The 23550-nt window shown below is 36.2% G+C and overlaps 1 protein-coding gene across 2 annotated transcripts in view; it reads right to left on the bottom strand.

Moving 5' to 3' along the window:
• Window positions 1–3183: 3183 nt before the first annotated feature.
• Window positions 3184–23550, bottom strand: part of LOC113228838 — a 62996-nt gene continuing 42629 nt past the window's right edge. For both annotated transcript variants that reach the window (XM_026462248.1, XM_026462249.1), the window contains exons 2-3: window positions 7531–7714; window positions 3184–5046 (exon numbers count right to left, since the gene is read on the bottom strand). In XM_026462248.1, coding sequence (XP_026318033.1) covers window positions 4789–5046; window positions 7531–7692 — 420 coding nt within the window. In that variant the 5' untranslated portion in view covers window positions 7693–7714 and the 3' untranslated portion in view covers window positions 3184–4788. The remainder of the gene's footprint in view (window positions 5047–7530; window positions 7715–23550) is intronic.

The following is a 23550-nucleotide window of genomic DNA, read 5'->3' on the forward strand; positions in this document are numbered from 1 at the left end:
ATTCTCACTAAGCGCCGTAACTGACATTTTTGTCGTAACTAAAATCTTTTATAAGCAAGCATTCTCCATTAACCATAATAAACGTCTACCTTTTTTATTTATTTTACAAAACCAGGCCGTAAATATTATGCATCGAGCTTAGAAAAAGACTATCGGCCACCTTCGGGTTTTTAGAGCTCCGTTTTCGTCTCACGACTGACAAATTAGGACGCGTTCCCATTATGACGTGACGACAGATTGTCGTGCAACTTAAAGTGTCTTGTATATTTAAATGGAGTTGTTCACATATAGAACGACAGGATTAATTGTCGTTCACGACTTTTCTAACGTTACCACGACAGACAAAGAGCTAGAACGATAGTCGTCTGACGATAAATAAAACGTCACGATAAATGTGTAACGACAGATAATCGCAGCTTCAAACGATTCTGTGACGTGCAAACGACAAGGCGGCTGTCGTGAATCGATAAACCGTCGTCTAGTCGGACAGTTAAACACGATTCACTCAACGATAAAATAAACGTCTACGACACAGACACGGCAGATAGCCGTGATATGGAAACAGGCTAGACACGACACTCGTTCAACGATAAATAAAACGTTACGACATAATGGGAACGTGCCTTTAGGGATGAAATGTGAAAGGCATGAGTGACAAAGACGACGCCCTACAAAGCCGACATCAGCCGATCGTTTTTTTTCTATACTAAACACAAACTAGTATGATGCCTGTGACACTTTATTTGAGATTTGTCATATGGTAAAGTGGATAAATTTTTTGTGTATTTGACTTTTGAAACTGATTACATTTGATATACAATAAATTTAACATTATATTTATTGAATATGTAGCATTCAATTTCAGCACCTTTCCTTTCAATTATTCAAAGGTTAGCTGGAGGAAATTCCTCTATGTCATAAGCTCGCCTTTTTGTACACTAACGTTTGAAAGTCTTTGTTAACATTTGTAATTTGTTTTGTTGCAAAGTGTTTACATACATACATACATGCTGTCGGTAAATCTCAAGATATGAAGAACAAAATCAAAAATACATACGTTGCCCTAGTTACGGCAGCCAAGAGAGGAACGAAATGTACTAGCGCCACCATAGCTCTAAAAGTTTTCCAGTCTTTATGAACAAATTCATAATCGAAATACACTTATGATTAAAAAATAAGGTACATCGTTAGGGAACTTGCGTTGTGGTAACAATGCAGTATGTTAATGTGTTGTATTCAGTCAAAAATTAAACGTATTAGTTATTTATCTACAATTCAAATAACAATAAACTAAATCTCACTATACGAATGTTTAAAATTAAAATTAATTTACATTACATGAATCGGTGATCGCATTCGTCCTTTTCCAAAAGATAAAAATATAAAAATTAAGAAAAACTAAACTGACGACTCTATTGTTCACGTGTAGCAAAGTGTCTTCTTTTTAAACTTAAGTTTAAAACCCGGGCACTGGCCGATCGCTGACTATTTATCAATTTGAGACGTAAAGTTAATAAGTTTCTATAGTTTCATCAGTATATTAGAAACTAGAACGTAATGCGTATATTACTGATAGGCGGTTGAAATAGGTGTAATGGCAGCATTTCCCTAAACGTAGCGTGGAGGGTGCAGGGGGCCATGGCCCTGGGCGGCACAGCAATGGGGGCGGCGGGGAGCCCTAAGTAGTATTTTTTTTTTTTGTTAAGAATCGATACTGCCTAAGCTCGAATCAAAAATTTTCCCGCACTAATACGGTTCATTTTGCTTGGGACTTTATTTTTTTACAAACGAAATTGCTCTATTTAATTCAATGGATATAAAAAAAATTCACTGGTATATGCGAAGTACGTATTGAATACAGCGGTTTTTTTGTATAATTTGAAGGCAAGTTTGTGTTTTTTTTTCTATCGTAAAAAATTTTTAGGAATTTTTTTTTTTTTTTTTTTTATTTATTAGGAATCGTGTTTTCACACCGTATAATAAGGAATGTATATCCTCAATTTTACTATATATTTTTTTACAAAGTGATTGATTCAACATTTTCACTGTTATGCGGTATCAATCAAAGCCATTTGAGGTAGTAAAAAAAAAGTTAAAATTAGAAAATAAATTTCACTATTTGAGATAAAACTAACACAAAAACTCATTGAGCCGAGCCTACCCGAACGTGCGTACTTTTATAATCGTGAAAATAGAGAGAGAAGACAACAACTTTAAGGTAGGCCCCGGTCGGCAGAAATCAACGCTAACTAACCCTAACTTGCACTGCCTGGACGAACTCTTTCACAAGAAAGCGCTACTGCTACTAAAAGCTGCAGGAGCCAGATTCATTCAGACTTACATTCAACTAGCATGAAAAAAATTGTAAACACTTATCTATTATTCCCAATCAGACGTGAACCTTGTATGATGATAGTAATGCATAGGGCACTACTGCTAATAAGACTAGAAGATTTTTAATAGCAGTAGAGCTGCTTGTGAAAGAGAACGTCCAGGGGAGTACTGCAACCGCACCTATTTCTGCCGCCAAGCAGTAATGTAAGCATGACTGTGTTTCGGTTTTAAAGGACAAGCGTCCAGTTACACGAGGAGAAAGTTTACCACGCCTTCATGTACATCAATGGCGAATCTGATTTCTATTTACTAGGCAACAACATTTAAATTCCTCTGAATAATACAACCACGCCGCGTAGGCCAAGTTCAAGCCAGACTCGCCTGCGTGCCCGGGACGCTCCTTTAAGTTAAAACGTAATAGCTAAACTAATAGAGCGTATTTTGCCATGACAGTTAGACCACGCGGTCGCTGCGCGGCGGCCGCGCGGGGTGAGCGCGATGCGCGAATGCGCCCTATGGGTGCTGGTGAAATTACAGGCACATGGGAATTGTCAACTTATGTCTCAGGGTGACCGGCGTATTGGCAATACTTCTAAGATCTTTGCGATTTAAAGCTTTGGCACTGCACTGTAACTGGTATGGACAGGTGTGTCGCTTACCACCAGACAGGCGACTTGTCGTCTCGTCATTTGGAATCATTAAAAAAACACGTGAACAATATAGTTGTTATTTAAAATTGTCAAGAGATCAATACATTTGTGATTTTTTAAATTGTCTAATAAAAAATCACAATTAAAAGTAATTGTGCATTTTTTATTACAGTTAAATATTTATTGTGATGTTAGAACGATGGAATGAAAGTATATTTACAATTATAGCCATTATTTATAAATAAGAATAAATAATTTTGTGCAAAATCTACAATTTCCGAAATAAATGCATTCTTTTCGAACCACAGAGTAGAAATAAATACGAAAGAATAGCGAAGCGTACAGTGAAAATTCTAAATAAATATTTATAAATTAAAGTTAAATCTAAAATATATTTTTTTATATTAATTAATAAATATAGTCTAATAGAATAAAGTGGCACTTTTTAATCGTTTTTAGAAGATTTGGACCGAACAAACTTTTGTATAAAGTAGGTGACTAATTACTTGAATCAATATAGTCATTATTAACCCATTATACGCACCACTGTCGGACACGGGTCTCCTCTAAAGAGGGATTAGGCCGTTTTCCGTCACAATATGTGTTGAAAACGTCAAAATGTCAAATGAGTTTTCATCATAATGTTTTCCGTTATCGGCTACCGATGAGTGCTATTACTAATAAGTATTCCGTAATGTATTATAACTAAGGCAACATACAATCGGAATCCTGTTTCGAATTTCCGTTTCGGAATTTCGTAGGCAACAAAACCATACAAATCACGGACTTATATCACACACATACAGCATTTGGAAGCACGGAAAAAGCCGTTCCAAATGCAAGTCTTCCGTAGATTTTGTAGGGCCGCAACATACAGTCGCAAATTCCATACGTATTTTCTCTGCAAAAACATCTGGACTCTATTATACGGAATCTCGGATCGATATTCCAAATCGGAAATTCGAAACGGAATTCCGACTTTATACGGCTGGCCTTAGAAATTAAATTCTTAGGTACAAGCCGCTACTGGGATTCGACCCATCTTCTCAATTGAGAAGAAATTGTTCTACAGTTACTTAAATATACTCTTATAACTTCATTGCACTAGCGTCTGTACCTTTGATTGCTAGATTTACTAGATTTATTGAACCTTGCTGGTTCAGATGTGACTCAAATTTGGCACAGTAGAGAGAGAAGCTCAACTGTGGCGCTTTTAATTAAATTAAAATTTTCAATTATATTATTAGGAGTAGACAAGTGAGATTACTGTGAGATTTTCTTCAACGAAAATAAGCTTAATCCAAGTTCTTATTATCTTATCAAAGTTATCGCTATTACGAGATAAAATGTATTCGTTCGGGTAGTCCTCTCGTTCTAGATGAGGAGTTGCGGCCTGCCGCTAGTGGGGGCGCGGACGAGTACAATAGCATACCCATACCTTCACCTACAGCGGAGAGGAGGAACACTCCGGGGGTTTAGTGCGGTCGGGCTGCTCCCTTTCAGGGTTCAGCCCAGTCCCACATAACCCCGGCTCTGCCCCCGCGGGGCCGGGGTATCTGTAAGCAGATTCCTCCGGATTAACAAAAAAAAGACCTCTCGTGAAGCACCTTTGAACGCAGGTAACCAGGAACAAGGAGTAGACAACCTCAAGGAAATTTGGATAGAATAAAGAAGTGCCATTAGACTCCAGTAAACTCAAGATTCGGTATTTATAACCAAAGAAAGTGGAGTTCTCGGCTTTCAGCGTATTTTCCAAACGATAATGATTGTTGTCCGTTCAGTCCAAAAAGCTTCCATATTGCACTTACTCAGAATCAAAGCTGATTCTACGTCTAACACCTTTATCACCCGCTTGATTAACATCCTGTTTCCTCTTCCTCAGCAGGGGCATTTCTTCGTCCTTGTTTCCCTTTGGAGTAACTTCGTTTTCAGCTTGCATTTTTATGAAGGAATCTTCTTCTTTCATGTCATCATCGTCAGCTATTGTTGTAGTTGTTTCTATACCTATCCAGTCGTTTGGTCCGTCGCTGCGGCACCATTGATAGGTGCCTTCTAGGGGTACCTGTAAAGAAGGTAAAGAAGTTATAATAAGGTTTAATAGTAAACCACCAATTATTTAAACAGTTATTTAACTGTTACCACAGATAATATACTACTATACTATAGTCTGTCTCTTTTGAAGACGAAGTAAAATGACAATTCATTGCGTAAAAGTGTTGCCAGCTATTCGCAAGAACAGCTAGTGATTGCAGTTGATAAATATTCTATCGACTATCAACTGAATAATGGTGACGCTTATGGAATAAATAACGGAACTTGTTTTATTTGAATCATCCTCGATCCATTATTCATCCAATTACTGAGAACAAGTTTATTTAAACTGTCAATTTTTGTATCTTCATACATACACTGTATTTAGAACTATGTTTATGAAAAATAAGAAGAGGAGACATGTTTTAATTTTTTTTCATTTTCATTCAATATAGTTAATAAAATTCAGCTATTTTTGTTAAAATGCATTTGAATAAAAATTGATCTCAAAACTAGTAAGGCAACTGTCAAAATAAAATTAAAGAAGGCAATAACGCAATTAATAATCATTACAATGTCGTAACATTTACAGTTCAATCATTTTTGGAAAAAAAATTCTTTTTTCACAATCTATCGATAAAACTATCGACATCAACTACAGAACTAGATAAAATTTTAAGAAAACTGGCATCGCTACACATGTAATTTTACTCCGTCTTTAAAAAAGACAGACTACAGTACAGATACCCAATCTCATACAAAGGAATTTCGCACTCGTAACTCCACTTATACGGACACTTATTTTGATTCTTAACGCTGTTCAATTGTAAGTATAGAAGGGTATCAATTAAACCCGCGATGCGATTGTAATAAATTTCGAGAAGACCAACAGATGGCAGCTGTTACATTTTTGTCAAGGTTATTGCTCTTGTTCAGGCATTGATTATAATATAAAATAACATATAACAAAGTCGCAAATTAGGATCGGTTTTAGGTAATCAGACGGGAATAACCAAATTTCGAGATTCTATATATGTTTTTTATTTTATCCTAGAGTCGCCTTCTACAGTTTTAAATATGTATTCAAGTTAATTTGTATGAATACCCTATACTGTTGCTGGTCAAGACTTCCTTCATTGTTTACAGTAAACCCATAATTGAACAGATATCAGACACTGTCGCAGATCTTCTGATCTCCAACGCCCTCGAAAGGCTATTTGCCACTGGTAATTACAATAATCCAGAACGAGAACTGAAGTATTTTAGTACTCAAACATACTCGGAAATGTTTGCATAACTTTAAAAAAAAGAATCCACAAAGTTTGTCTTTTGTGGACCGAGTGATTTCTTTGTGGCCAAGGCCCGTAAACAGTAAGTGTGAAAATCCAGTACTTATTCTCCGCTGCTCTAAACTTTCAAATCTATCTACTAACAATTGATTAACACTGTCTAAACTCGTTGATGTACTCGATGATGTAAATAGACAAAAGAAAAACTCATACACAAATACGCCCAGTATTCGTAATTGCGAAAATTAAAAGCTCGATTAATGTCACTGCCCTATTGAATACAGCGCCGTATTACATTACGGCTAGCCGCTATTATAATAAGACAGAGAATTGAATCCGAGGACAACAGAAAAAGAAATAAGCCACGATTTCTTTATTTTTTTCCTGAATTTTGAGTATACTTGATTCTGTTACCGATTTATTCCCATCTGATCCCCAAAACTGATCCACCGCCAATTTAAAATTGCAACTGATCCCCTCTATATTTTGCAACTCCCAACGGATCCCCTCATTGCATTTGTAAGATAAGTACAGTCAACAAAAAAGAAGTTTTGAAATCAAATATTCATTTACTGAGGAATTATGATCAAATGTTACAATTATCATAGACAATCATTTTTTTTGTGACAGGTCATTAATATTGGCATATTGCAAATCACTAGTAACATAAATCATAAATCTATATTTAAAATCTAGTTTAATGTTATGATTATCACATATAAATGATATACATTTTCTTATATACGTTACGATACGTTTTCTTGTTGACTGTACCACAGTATCTACCAAACATAAACTTGGAAGTATAAGGGTATCAGGTGGGAATATAATATTAGTATTTATTCTTGATACACTGCGTTGGGGATCAGATAGGAATAGAAAACAATTTAAAATAAAACGGATCCCTTAGGGGATTTTTTCCGACGTTGAAAAATACGAATTCAACTAGTTTTTTTCATTGACAATAAAACATAAGATACCGTTATTACATTACGGCTAGCCGCATTGCAAAACGGCGATGTTTTCTAATACGGCTACCTCAAGGGCGGCTGGATTACAATTCGCCTAAAATTCGTATAATAAATCCAAGGCTTCGCCGCCTCGGCTTGTAACTCATACTCGTCCGGCAATCCCTTGCTTCCCGACCTCTGTAATAATGTACTATCCATACGAATGAAGTTGCGAGTAAAGGGAAAACAAGGAAGCTAGCACCAAAAGAAACGTACCTCATTTTTAAAATCAAAGTTCCACTTCTTCATCTTCTCGATGCGTTCCGTGTCAAAGGCTTCTTGCAACTCATTGGCAAAATTGTCAACCCGCGCCTCATCTGTCGATTCGTCGGCGAAGAGGCGCCGGCGCACCGGGTTGTTCGACGACAGCCGATGCATGTCTTTGGTACGGAGAGGTAGTCTGTAGAAGAAAGAGAAAGAGAAATTTATTTATTCAGATTTTTACGAGCATTTATTTACTAGGTTTACCAACGTCTGTGTACCATGTTACTTATTACGAGAACGGATTGATAAATACGTGAATTTCTTAATTTAAAACTCTTAAGTAACCGTAGAGTATGCAAAAACACCCATAGTAAGCACTGGCGTTACTTTTTTAATATTAGCGTGAAATTAAAAGAAAAATAGAAATAAAATGTTAGGTGAGGTCGAAATTCTCGCATGTATTGTATGAAGATGGAGAAAATGAAAATTCTGGTATTCCGTTTCTCATCTGTAATCAGAACATCAAAACTTGTCGAATTATGATACGAACTATTGCCACACTCGTATTCACCACATTTGGCCAAAATTTCATTTTTTTAACCATTTTTATTCCGATTTGCATCTGATGAGAAGCTGAAACAGATGCCTATTTTTCAATTTGACAAAAAATATTTTTTTGATGGGTTGAAGAAGTTGGAATATCGCTGATCAAGGTGTATAGATTTAAAAGGAGATTACGTGAAAAATAAATAATAATTAAAAATATATATATTTGTTACCGCGCTCGTACAACTTTTTCATAAATTTATCGGCTTTAGTTACACGAGGCGAAACTTTTCGCGCCGCGCGGCGACTGCCCACAGTTGACACGCCTTCGTGTACATTAATGGCGAATCTGAATTCTATTTACTAGGCAACAATATTTAAATTCCGGGACGCTCATCTAAGTTAAAATGTAAAAGCTAAACAAACGAGCGTATTTTGCCATGACAGTTAGACGCGTGCGTCACAGCGGCGACGCGGACTCCGCTCTTCGATCGTGTGGCGGCCGCGCGGGGTGTGCGCGATGAAATTAGTGTCGAATAACTGCGCCCTTACAAGCAAAGTAATTGCTACAAATACTTATAAGTAAACACAACATGGACTAAAACATTACTATGTCTAACTAAAATTTTTTTTAAATACAATTTTAACAAATAACTATATATACTTACTATACTATAACTATATAATAACTTTTTAGTCGTAGCGCCATCTATGAGAAATCTATGACAGATTTATCACCCAGTTAGTACCTTTACAGCTACCAGTCCTGGCGAGAGATGTCGCTATTCACTGTATTAATTAAATTTTTATTGAATTGATATTCAATTATTTTTTGTGAAATTACTCCACTAGTTTGTTATAATTATTAATACAAAGATCGAACACTCAGAAAAAACACTCAGAAAAAATTCATTCGATCCGTTCGGATTCGAACCGACGTCATCTTGCATACCGTGCCAGACGCTATACCAACTAAGCCACGGCACGAACCAACGGACCTCACGAATTTTTCTATGTGCTTGCGTCGTGTCTTTGTACTTGGTCTTTCAACGACTTTTTAGTCGTAGCGCCATCTATGACAAATCTATTACAGATTTATCACCCAGTTAGTACCTTTACAGCTACCAGTCCTGGCGAGAGATGTCGCTACACGAGGCGAAACTATTCTATATTAAATAACTATATAATTGAAAATGGATGCGTGACACTACTTTTGCGAGATCAATTACATAATAAAAGATTTTTTTACCCAAAAAAGTGATCTGAAGCGATATGAATTCATTGAGTAGCCGTAGAGCTCCTTGTGCAAGAGATCGTCTAGGGAATGACTGTCACTGTACATATTTCTAATGTAATGTGAGTATTACGGCGTTCTGGTTTTGAAGGGTGAGGGTGCTGATTAGACATACATGGAACTTGTTAAGTAACTTATCAGGGTGAGGGACGTAGTGACAGTGTCCCTCAGATCTTTGCGATTTAACGCTTTGGGTGACATTACAACTGCTATGGACAGGCGTGTCTAGGTATCATAAAAAAAAGATCTACTAATGTCAGTTGCACACGTGGACTTCGCGCATGCAGTCCATCTAGTAGCAGCGTAATACACGTTGTTTAATTTTCTAAGTTATTCCAATGGAAACGTTTCATTATATTTCAATCAAAGTACCTCCGGTCAGTATCCGTCCGCGCCTTCGTGATTCGCGCTGTGGTTTACAGAACCGTTTGAAAACTAGAGTTGGGTAGTTTCCATTTAATTACAGTAGCATTTTTTACATTTATTTTCTAATTCCAGGTTTTTAGTATCCTTCTTCACAGCCATCCATACAGACTAGTGTAAAAATATGCTGTAATTTCTTATAAGTATTACAATTTAAGCATTTAATTATCAAAATCAAAGAAAATTTAAGGAAACAAAGAACATATTGAGATGGTAACGTGTATTATTTATCACTAGAGTTTCTTGCTCGTTCTTCTCAGGGAGGTTAGCGTAGTGAACGAGCAGTAGCTTAAATGTGACGTTTTCAAGTGTAAATTTATTTTACCTATGGAATAAATGATCTTTGACTTTGACTTTGATTAAAACAGAGAATTGATTCCGAGGACAACAGAATGTGGTCACAGTTTTTTTTTTTTTTCAATTTTTCCTGAACTTTGAGAATACTTGATTCTGTAACCTTGTAAATTGGGATTTACATGCGTAATTGTTACGATGAAGTGAGGCGCAAAATACACACATCAACACTGTGTTCATGGATTGTGGAGAAACTACAAAAACGTTCTTGAAACGTTCATATATTAAAACGCGCAGTATTTTATAATCTGACTGAAAATTTAATAAAAAAATCTTTTTATATTTATTTTTAATGACTTTTATGGTAAAAATAGAAAAAGTTAATTTTGTACTAAAATAAGCACTTCTGTTTTTGGTTATTAAAGAGAAGAACAAAATTAAATGAAACAATGTGTTGCAAAATAAATATTTAGTAAAAGCACCTCGGATGTTTATAACGCATCTGCAACGATTGTGCATACTCAAAATGAGATTATCAATATCTCCTTGTGGGATAAGGCCCCAGGTTCGACGAAGATGCATAAAAAGTTGATTTTCTGTCACCAGATTTTCGGAAAAATTTCGTAAAGCCCTTCGTTGAAGCACGTCACACGCGTGCTCAATCGGATTTAAATCCGGGATTGGGCAGGCCAGTCCATTGTCTTACTATTCGAGCTGCGTGAAGACGAACATTATCATGCATAAGCATAAAGTCCTGACCCATTTGCAACCGATGTGGTTGGACTACTCCAGCACCTCATTACGATATTTGGCGGCAGTTAAAATGCCCTGCACGCAAATGAGGTCAGTTCTGCCTCCTAGGCGTATTCCTGCCCATACCATAATTGTTCCACCTTGATAGGGATGGATTTCCTGGGGTTTTTGCAGGCGACTCGTACGTCCAGGTGTTCGCCAAACGCGTATTCTTCGTGTATCTGGATGGAAGCCGAACCGGGATTCATCCGAGAATAACACCCTAGACCATTGTCGATTGTTCCAAGCCAAATGTTCACTTGCCCACTGTAATCTTCGACCGCGATTGCCTCGTCGTAGTGCTGGAACCCGAAATGGTCTACAAGCATGTAGGTTGACTTCGTGCAGTCTCCTCCTCACAGTTTGGTCGCTCACTAGGACCTGGTGCTCCGATTAAGGCTTTAAAACCAATTGCCGTAACGTTAGGTTGTCTCTTTGCTGTAACTTGTAGAAATCGGTCGTGTCTTGCGGTAGTCACCCGACTATTCCCTGTGAGCCGCTCAATCACATCGTCAGTGTCTCGGTAGCTAGACCATAATCTTGATATGATGCTTTGACTGGTGCCAATGACATCAGCAACATTGCACTGGATCGCGCCGACTTCTAGCATGCCTACGGCTCTCAACATCTCTTCTTTAGTTAAATGTCAGCGTTCCATAGTATAGAAACAACCACCAGTAATAATGCAGTTAATAAAATTGTAAAAAACAATTCAGCTCAAAAACAATTTAATCTATGAGACACACATAGAAAAACAAACTATCGTAACAATGTTAACAAAATACTATCGCATCAGTCGTTCTTTTGTTTTAAATTTGAATTTAGAATACAGAAAAAATGTGCCAGGAACAAATAGACGTGTAATCTATTTGATATGATCAGTACTTTTAGAGTTATTCTAATAAACGTGAAATATCCCTAGACAGTGTGGATATGTTAGAAGCTTTGCCATACTTCGACCACACGAAAAATCAGTTTTTCGTCGTTTCAAAATACGAATTCAACTTTTTTTATTGATAATGAAAACAGAAGATACCGGTATTGAACTATGGGCACACTCTATAAAAAATAATATCAGTCCAGAGTAGTAAAAAAACCAACCTCAAAATCATTCGTCCCCAGTTTGCCAACTTTAGAGGTGAAATTCTTCTTCAAATTAAAATGGTATTAGTCATTAAAGAATCATCAAAAATGGTTCACAGAGTTATCGCGTAACAAACATACAAAAAATAAACATGCAGGCGAATTGAGAACCTCCTCCTTTTTTGAGGATAATTAAAAAACAGTCACACTTTTTTTTGACACTATTCCGTAAAATTGTCATTTTTTACCACGTTCGCTTCTCTAACGAGAAATCAGTTTCACTCGATTGTTATTAGAGATATTTCAAAAAAAATTATTTCCCGTGTTCCGTAATTTAACTGCTTCCGTGGCCTAACGGTTACCATGCTGCTAGGCTGCCACGCAGAAGTCCCAGATTCGATTTCCGGGCCGGGAGAAATATTTGTACGGCCTACATTTATTTCTCTCGTGAGTTTGGGTGTAACTTGTGATTGTCTATGTGTATGTCCATGGCACCGACGATACAGGGTTTCCCTAGTCCGGGCTATGTTCAGTGTGTGCGTTATTATTATTATTATGTAATAAATACGTTAGGGAACTATGAGCTCATTTTACATAAGAGTGTATACTTAATTTCTAAAAGGCATTTAATATCGTCCAATGTATTTCTTTGCATCTATCTACTTATACAACTACGATACCACATCGCCTTAAGAGTTTATCAGTGTTTTTCCGTAATGAAAGAAATACATTGTCAATACACAAAACAAAAATAAATACTAGGTTTAATGCACATCACTACGATGACGCGTAAGTTTACAATGTGCCGACAGTCGATGTTTGGTAAACATCCGATTCTGCGATCGAGATCGGACAATGGGGCGGCCACATTCGGCCTTGAGGCTATGGACACTAGTGACTTACTCTCTGTAATAATATTTTTACTGGCAACAGCATATACATATAATAAATATACTTAATGCAGGAAGAAAAAACAAGTTCGTAACTCCTCTATAGTCCTTTTTTTAAATTTGAATTTGATTTCTTTCGACAGAAGGAAATTTTAGGACTTTTGTCAGTCGCCAAACTTAGACTTATATTCAGTCATTTTGTAAGCAAAGCAATTTAATACATACCGTAAAACAAAATTCACAAACACGTTTACTACCTTCATAACTCTATAAATAAATACATGTCTCTTTTTTACTCGTTGTATACACTACAAACTTCTGCTTGTAACTTTACGTACTCTATTTATCTATCCCACAAACCACATAAATACTAGTAAAAGACTGGTTAGTAGGCATATGAGTGTCAACAACGCGTCCGTCGTCGTTCAAATGTGATACATGATTATTTTGTGGAAAAAATAGAAATATGCCATTATATTATGTCGCGTAAGAAGCCAAAGTTTAAAAATAAATCAAAATCACTTTTTTTATAATACCAAGTGACGGTACGTAAGCGACACATCTGTCCATAACAGTTGCAGTGTCAGTCAGAACTTTGAAACGCAAAGATCGGAGGGGTGCTGCCACTGCACCCGTCACCCTGTGACGTTAGTCGACAAGTTCCATGTGCCTGTAATTTCACCAGCACCGCTATCCTTCAAAACAAGAACGCAGTCATGCTCACGTTACTGCTTGGCGGCAGAACAAAACGGCAGAGCGTAGAGCTACTAAAATGTTCTTCTTTACTCTAATTTGTTGACTAAAGAAAACGTTTACGGTCACTGCTTCTTTGTTTTTGTACAGGATCCTTACACTATACTCGATGGTTTACACATAAAATATTAGTAACGTAATGCACAACTAAACATCTTTTTTTAAAGTAAGGGACATGCTATATTTTAAACCACTCTTTGGTTATTGATAGCATGAAAGAAGAGGAAATTCTAAGAAACTTTGCTCTAGACACAATCACAATTGGAGCGACAGTAAAAAGTTATAGACAGATTTAAAAAAACAAAATCGTTTTTTGGCTCTGCCGAAAAAACGTGGTTTGTCCCTTACATTAATTGATACTTCTCGTATCGATGATCACATGTGGCTTTATTATAGAATGTGATTTATCCTTTAAGAGAGGTTGCTGCCAGTTATCTCATCACCGAAGGCTAGAACTTAACCTTCAATGAGATTCTACGATTTGAATATCTTTTTCCAGCTACAATGGATTTCAATCTTTTTTAATGATGAAACCAGCGCGAAGCCGCTTCCACCTGTTATGTCTGTTGGTAAAGCGAAACCCTTATTTAGAGCGCCAGATGTAATTGTTAGCACTCGTATTTGTTAATCTACTGCTAACTCGACTAATGTAGTAAGAACTGTTCCCTCTAATGAAGGGACAGTGCCGTCTTTTTAGTACGATACGTGTGAAAGAAACTTTTGTAATAAGTTATGAGGTTACATAACTAACGGCGATCTATGACATCATAACATAGTCTTTCTTTCTCTGTATTTTATTCTACGCTCCCTTGAATAAACGAATACTAGTAAATGGATATTGCACCCTAGGTGTAATAAGGTCACATCTGCAAAATGAGAACTTTTCTAGAAAGACGTTCTAAAGAAAAATGATTCTGTGAGACAAATTAGTCGATAACTTTTTATGCATAAATATGAGAGCGACAAAATTTCGCGTATACGTAATTTATTTCAAGTAGTTCGTATTATTTTTTAACTGACTCAAAAAAGGAGATTCTAAATTCGACTGTATGTTTTTTTTGTGTATGTATGTTACGCGATAACTCCGGCGTTTGTGAACCGATTTTGATTATTCTTTGTTAGAAAGAGGGTACCTCAGTAGTGGTCACATTTAAATTTGAAGAAAATATTCCACCCTTAAGGATGGCAAACCAAGGGATGAATGACTTTTGAGGTCGGTTTTTTAGTACTCTGTACGATCACTTACGACTTTGTAATATAATAAAAGAAGGAAGTTCTCAAATTCGATTGTATTTTTTTGTATGTATGTTACGCGATAACTCCCGCATTTGTAAACCGATTTTGATGATTATTTTTTTGTTGGAATGAGGATACCTTACTATTGGTTCCACTTAAATTTTAAGAAAATATTCCACCTCTAAGAGTGGCAAACTAGTCGATGAAACCGATTTCGAGCACTTTCCGTTAACTGAATTAAATAACACTTGGCAAATAGATGTAATTCCAATAGAAAAGCCGATAAGCAAACTTTTGAGACCGGTTTTTTTATGATAATAAGAAACGGGGCGAACCAGACGTACGCCTGGCGGTAAGCGACTCTCCTATCCATAGCAGTTGTAGTGTCACTCAGAGCTTTGAATCGCAAATATCTGAGAGAGACTGTCACTGCGCCCGTCACCCTGAGATATAAGTTGACAAGTCCCATGTGCCTGTAACTTCACCAGCACCTTTCAAAACTGGAACGCAGTAATGCTCACATTACTAGATAAGATAGTAGTACTTCCCTGGACGAACTCTTTCACAAGGGGAGAGTAGAGCTCTACTGCTATGAAATATTATATTAAAATTAAAAGACATAATATTATTATCAATGAATGTTTAGGTATCCACACGCACGTCAAAAACGTCAATATATGCACGGGCCCACCGCAACATCCTACAAAAACACAAATTTTATCATTATCACCCGCCACCTAATCAAGTCCAGTGGCGTGCAGAAATAGGTAAGGTGGCAGTACTTGACAAACCTGGACAAACTGTTTCACAAGGAATTCTACTGTAATTAAGCTACTAAACTACAGTATAGAGTATTTTAACGTATCGGTAATCACGTTATACAAATTTCACGAGAAATCGATTCAAAATTTTAAGAGTTTGTGATTGTTTAGATTATATTCCTCTTATTTTCGTAAAATTGTCCCACATTCCGATGAACTGTATTCAATTCTTTTAATTTTGATTTTATAATATTCATAAATGGTTAATTACGAGAAATTAGTGTAAATAAATGTTCACAGATAAAACAACTGCATAAAAAGATTAAATTACCAAGGATTTTATAAATTTTCAATTTTTCGGCAGGCAATAAATAAGTCTGAAATAAGTTATTTATTATTATTATTATTAATAAGTTAGAAGTTGTCAATGTCAACAACAAACAATATCAAATAATGTTCATAATTTGAAGTGGTATTTATCCTCTTTCATACTTATAATTATGTTTATAATGTGTGTTTTTGGGATGTAATATATGATTGATTTAAAATACACCTATTTTATACATTTTTGTTATAATACTTAATAAGTCAATATTTTTTCCGAGTAATGTAAGTGACTCGGTGAAATTCGGCGATTAATTGCTTACAACACTATTAAAAAAAATTGCTTGAGGACATAACTGTGTTTTCAGGACGTTTCGAAGTAACTCAAAATTGCATTTGATTTCAGAATTCGTGCGAAAATAGTACTTCAAAAATGTTTTGCCTTAATATATAATGTTTCAATAAAATTTGTGTATTTTTTTAAACTCAGTTATGCTAATAATTGTTTGTTTATTGTTTAGTTGATCACATTCGAAGTTACATACTATCGCCTTCTTTAGCTCAAATTTGGTCAAATTTGGCCTTTTATTTGGTGACTATAATCAGTATGCTTGACGTGCCACCGTACTACAAAAACATCAACCAAATTTATTACAATTTCTAAAAACTACCTAGTAATTTTGACAAAACCTGTGGTAAGTGCAATAGAATTTACATTTTTGGGTCCCGCTTTCTAGGATCTTCAAAATATGATTCTCTTTAGAAAGTTTTCGGGAAATCTGCGCTATTCATGACCTTTTATTGTAACTTTTTTTCAGAGCTAGTCAAAATAGACATTGTCTTAGTAATATTAAAAAAAAAACGACTTCAGAAATTCGTGGAATTACATCTATGGCAATATATTTGGCAAGTGACTGCCTTATATCAGACAAGGTTCCTCAATGTCTGAAGACCCGCTTGTTTAATCAATGTGTTCGGCCCACAATGACGTACGGTACCGAGACAAGGACGTTCACGCAGGTGACTGTATGCAGGTTGAAAGTTGCACAAAGGTTCTTGGAGCGCGGCATGCTCGGCATCAGCCTTGTAGACCGAGTTCCGAGTGTTGAGATCCGACGACGGACGAAAGTCCAGGATGCTGGAACTCGGATCATGAAACTCAAATGGTGTTGGGCGGGATGCATAGCAAGGCAAGGTAATGACAAGTGGAGCAAGACGTACGCGTCGTGAGACATCAACGGATGCAGCTGGCACAGGACCGTGGTGGATGGCGGCCAGATCGGCCATGGCAATTCGTGTCCAGGAGAAAGATTCTCAGAAGGCGGGACAAACGTAAATGTTATTCTTTCGCGCCAAAGGTTGCACCTCGCCTGAGCCGGCTCAATGCTCAGAGGATCGACACATTTGACAAAATTTTTCCAGCTTCTCAGTCGCTGTTGCACTGTGAAGTGATCATGCATAGAGTGCCGAGTGTCGATGGATATTTTTGCTCTTTCGCAAGATGCCGCTACATTTCTGTGGTCTGTCTGGTCGAGCTTTGCCAGGTAGTGGGTACAGCAATCTTACCGAGGTCGGCTTAAGACAGCCAGTTATGATCCGGCAAGTCTCATTTAAGGCTATATCCACTAGTTTTGCATGGGTAGAACGGCTCCAATGCGTATTCACCAGCAGAAAAGGAAACTGCCAGCCCCGTAGTACGCATGACCTGCGGCGAAACTCCCCACTTGGTCAAGTTTTATTGAAATCGGTTAACGGAAAGGGGATGAAATCCAATAAACCGGACTAATTCCCCAATTTGCCACCCTTAAAGGAGGAATATTTTCTTCACATTTGAATAGGGCCCAACTGAGGTACCCAATCAAAAAATCGCCGCTACACAGATTTTGGAGTAATCACGTAATATACACAGAAAAAAATGTTTACTGTTTTTTGTTGTTTGTTGTTTATTGATAACTGTTTTCTTTTTTTCTGCAATAACAAAACACATTAAACATTTCGTCAAATATTTGAAATACCCATTACAAAATACGTAATTTTTAAGGTAGTGAATGAAATATAAAATACGTATTTTTTTTTTTTTTTTTTTTATTGTGACTCGGCAAAATGACTGCACCGCGCCTGATGGAAAGTGCGAATACAGTCCAGAGATGAGAGTAACGGATGGAAAACACAAATATCTTCACTCCGTCACTATCGTGTATATTTCAATGTGTGTGTATTTCAATTACCAGTAACCCCGTCTTGCTTATTGTAGTCACTATATCAACAAACAACTTTTTGTGACAACAACAAACTTCTATTTTTAGATAACTCAGCCTTCAGCCGCGCTTAGTAATTAAAAAGTGTCCTGAAAGCTATTCTTGGTTCTCGTTAACTATTAATTGCTTTGAGTCACTGGACTCAGAGTCAGGTTGTCAAAATTCTTTAAAAACCTGCTTGAAAATTGTTTCGATTTGAAATTAATTAATAAATTAAATGTTTCATACACGAAGGTATCCAATGTCCAGTCTGAAATCGAACCCTGTAACCGAGCCAATGAGACCTAGATGCAGTTCTAAATATAGCCATCGAACGCTTAACGATTCAAGCGTACGACGCCATGCGTAGGCGCTGTTTGCAAGTTACTTTAAATTCGAAATTTATTGGACGCTAGAAAGATAAAACATCTAACGAATATTTGGAAATTATTGTAGGAAAGCGCTTTAAAGTAATTTCTTTCAAAAGCACAACTCTAATTTTATTTGTAACATTTTTTTAAATATAAATAATAGACATACGCTCTGCTGTGTCATCTTACCTGATGTTAAGCGACGATGGTACGCGTTTGCCTAAAAATGCCTATTCACTCTTACAGCCTTGAATGGTCCCAAATTGTACTTTTCGGGAAACAGATAGAGTATTTGCCGTACGCATCAGAAAGGAAGAAGCAAAGCACTTAGTGCGAATGGGAGGTCATCAGGTATCAACGACATAAGGATGGAGTGTTCCGGACCTTCTAGTCGACCGAAGGAGGAAGGGTGAGGGTGGAACGAAATTGAAAAGTTCCAAATAAAATCGATAGAAAACCGACAGACAAGCTACTCTTCTGCGATAGTCGAGATTTTGTAGCTTCGACTCCATAAGATGGAAAAGCTGAAACTTTGTAGTTTTCCATATAACAAATAAAATTAGAGATATGATTTTTTTTCATAAAAAAATTAGTTTAAATCACTCTCCTGTAATATTTCCCAAATGCACGTTACACGTTTTACCTTTCCAGCGTCGTAATTGTATTTTTATATAAAATTATAATGTTTTTATATAAAATAGAAATAAAAATGGCAGTACTTTCTTGTACTTTCTTTCACAACGAGCTCTACTGCTACTAAATTATTATCATATTATTTACGTTATCCAAGGTCACGGGTTGACAGTCATTTGTTCCGAAATATCAGAAAAATAATAATGTCAAACCATGGTAAGCCGGAAATAGTGGTAATCTTCATTTATTTTCTATTTTGGAATTCATAAATGCATTGCCTGGAGTATCTTGATTGTTCTCAATTTCCAATTTCGAGAATCATCCGCATAACCTATGGAATTATAAGCTCTTGAAATCGCACTTCTGCAAAATTACAACTTTTCAGGAAAGAAATAAGTCGTTTTTTTTGCTTAAATAGAAGTTGTAAGTAAATATACATACATACATATACTTCACGCCCTTTTCCCATTGGGGAGGCAGAGACAACAGGCAAGTAATTATAGGTCGAGTTTATTTACCTAATCTGTCCTAAACTTCGATAAACAGAGACGGAAAGTCTGTGACTACAATTTTTTTCATGGACTTTTTCGGGATTCGGGAAATCACTCAGTGTACATTAAAAATTGATGTTAAGTATTTGAGATAGGTACGTAGAGTATATTATCAAAAATCCCGGAACTTTCCAAAAAATTGGTGGTTGCAATGACGAGTTGCTCGTACTGCCAATCCCAAATAAAGTCAACTTTTAATCTTCTTAAGTGATTTCCCGAATCCTGAAAAAATCCAGGACAAAAAATGTAGTCGCAAGGCAATCTCCATTTTCTGTCTGAAAAGACAATGCCAAGTATGTAACTCCATCCGCATGTGCGTCTTGTAATTTGATCGAGTATTACTTATTTGACAGTAATTGTTTCGAAGGAATGTCGGTCGAAGAACGGGAGCAGAGCTCCTGGTGCGGACCTGTGACAACTAAGATCTCCTTCCCACGCAAAAAAACTCCTTACTGAGGTCGAAAAACCGGTTACCAAGTACTCGTTGCAGAGAATATGATTTATTTTGAAAACAGATAATTGATATAAATATGTGCTATTGAATTATGAAGAAATTAAAGAGCTTAATGCGTACAGGTTGTATTATAATATCTCATGCTTTGTTTCTGAGAGATACAAAAGTGGTAGAATTTTTCTCAACTACCAAAACAAGCAGCCTGTACAAAATTAATCAACACAGAAAAATATTTAACTATGCTATAGACAACGAGCGCCGAATATCACATTTAAATAGTGTAATATTAATAAATAACATAGGATTATACTAAAGGGTTACACATAAGAGCTATAAATAAATATATAGGAAAAAAACAGATGTTTGAGCCAAAAACGAATAGTAAAAGAAATCATAGATAATAACTGCTTACGTGGCCAAACGGTTAATCTATAAGTTATTTATTTATTTATTTAGATACTTAAACAAATTTGTGCACAAAAGTAAAGAAAAAACTCATTCACCGGGATGTGAACTCACGACTCCAGCTTGTAGGCAGACTCTATGGCCACTAAACGGCATCATCATCATATCAGCCGGAAGACATCCACTGTTGAACAGAGGCCTCTCTCAAATATAGTCAGACTAGCCGGTTAGACGCGTGCATCCATCGATTACCCGCCGCCCTTACCAGGTCAACTGTCCGCTTAGTAGGGGACCATCCCACTGAACGCGTTCCGGTTCGTGGTCTCCATTCGGGAACCTTTCTGCCCCGACGGCCGTCAGTTCTACAACCATAGTGCCCTGCCACTGCCACTTCAACTTGCTAATCCTTTGAGCCATGTCGGTGAATTTCGTTCTCCGTAGAAGCCGCGTCACTTACCTCAAATAAAGTGATAGTGGAAATCACACACTCTTACAAGGATATTTTTTTAATGTGTATAACCAATGGGGGACGGTCAAGAGACATGCGGGCTAGTTCTCGCATTCATGCAGTACGATTAAGTAATGGCTCTGTAAATTGAACACCAATTTATCTGTTAACGGCTAATCGATCGAATGAAGAGCGATTACTTACACGTGATGATTAATCCAAAGACTGTGACACTAATTGGAATTAATTGATTTATTGGTTCAATAAATTTGAATCTTTTATGAACCGGAGAATCTTCCTTCTCTATTTAGATTGAAATTTTTAGGGTCGACAGACCATAGCACATAAGTCAAAACCTACATCGTTTATTTAAAGCAATACATCAATAGACTAAAGCATATAAATTCGCCTTATAGTGAAAACTCTGCGTACGTATTTGTACACATAGTATGATACCTAATTAGATGTCCAAAATGTCAATAAAGGGGATAAAAGAGCAAAAACTACATTATAAATGCTAGTTTCCTATTTTGGACGATAATAAACGTTTAGAATTATTTTCAAGCTGTAAACTGATAAAACTTGGAACAATTTACATTTTGCATGTGTATATTTGCAAAAATATATAATATTGCAAAATTAGGTTGGTTCAGCAGGTGTCCCTTGCCTTCCAGGGAGGCAATGCTGCCAGTATAATATAAAATTTTGAGCCGGCCACGATACAGGGCGGGATTTCTTTATAGGTTAGGAATTGTTTAAACAAATCTCTTGCAAATACCAGTTATTTGTATTTTAGTACCTATTGACGAGACCCAATGTTGATCTTTATGTATTTTTATTATTATAGTATATATTATTAGTATATATATTTTTGCTTAATTTCGTTTAATGCAATAGTTTCTCGTGCCCTGGAGTACATATAAACATTACGTCTAATTTAGGCACCAGTCTCCCACTATATTGTGGTAAAAAATAAACAGTCTTATTATTAATATTAATTATAATAAAAGATACGTTTAAGGTCGTAAATAATTTTATGACACTGGTAACACAATCGGGATCAAAAACATTTTCTGTGCCGCCATTTTGTCGTGTCATAGATGTCATTCGTGCTTCGTTTCTCGAACTCAAATGTTTTGTTGCCTCCGTAGCGCGTTTTTCAAATTGTTGTTTGTTTCTTGTTAATATTTTGTAATAAATAATTAAAATGGAAGAAAATGAGAGCCTCCCCATTTTCCAATTCCGTTAGAAATTTTTTAAATTGCACACACTGACGATGACATTTCTTTGTTCACATTTTGGATATATAATTATAATTCTTACTATAGTTTGTATTTATTGATTTTCGTTGAAGCAAAACTTATATACCCTCTTGCATAAACAAAGTCTTTTTATGATATCTAGCTGGATATATTCAACGATACCCTAAAAATGTTTAAAACAAAACTGCTGACAATACTTTGATGTCACACCATAACTTGTAATTCTATATTCGTTAAATCTGTAAGTGTTTTAAGTTTTTAATATTTATTTTTGTTTTGTTTAAAAAAAGGAACGATCTCTTGTTTTGTTTATAATTGTATATTTTATAATAATATTTTCCTTCTTCAATTAACATATATGTAGTTATATAGTTATGTACTAATTAATTTCTACAAAGTTGTGTATACCAGTAATAGGCATAGCATATGTATAAGAACAATTCCTTACTATATTCCTTACTATACTTACTATAAACCTTTTTGAAGTAAACTATATTTATGCTGTTGATGTACCTTTATAAATAAATAAATAATGATATCAAGGGACAAGACGAACAAGTCGTGCACCTCGTGGTAAGTGGCACGCCTGTCCAAACCAGTTGCAGTGCCACTCAGAGCTTTAAATCGCAAAGATCTGAGGAACACTTTCACCGCGCCCGTCACGAAATATAAGTTGACAAGTCCTATGTGCCCGTGACTTCAACAGCACCCTCAAAACCAAAACACAGTAATGTTTACATTACTGCTTGGCGGCAGAAATAGGTAAGATGGCAGTACTTCCCTGGACTAACTCTTCCACAAGGAGCTCATATAAAGACATACGGAATATTTCACTCTGACGACTTAAAGTAAAATTCATTTGTTGTTTGCAACCTTATCATTCTCTTCACACCTTCCAACAACAAACTTTTTTTTTTTTATGTAGTACCTAGGTTTGCATATTAGACGATTGTAGTGAGAGTGTCATTATCATGCCAATCTAATAAAGGTAATGATGTAAAGGTCATCCTTATGTCCCACAACACGGCACGGGTACTTTCAACTACTTTAAAGACAATACGACAATTAGAACACATATTGATCATTCGCTTGAACGATGACAATGTGAGAAAACTTCAGCCTACGGCGGATTAGTGTCATGGCATTATAACTCTTTCCTAATAGAAACCCGTATTCAGCAATAGGATCACAATCTGCCCAATTCGCCAAAAATATACTCTTTTTTCATATTAAAAATCTTATTTTCAGCGCCTTGAAACCGGTACAAATTTTCTA

This window comes from Hyposmocoma kahamanoa, unplaced genomic scaffold, assembly GCF_003589595.1.
Source record: "Hyposmocoma kahamanoa isolate Upper Pololo Valley unplaced genomic scaffold, ASM358959v1 244, whole genome shotgun sequence".
Lineage (NCBI taxonomy): Eukaryota > Metazoa > Arthropoda > Insecta > Lepidoptera > Cosmopterigidae > Hyposmocoma > Hyposmocoma kahamanoa.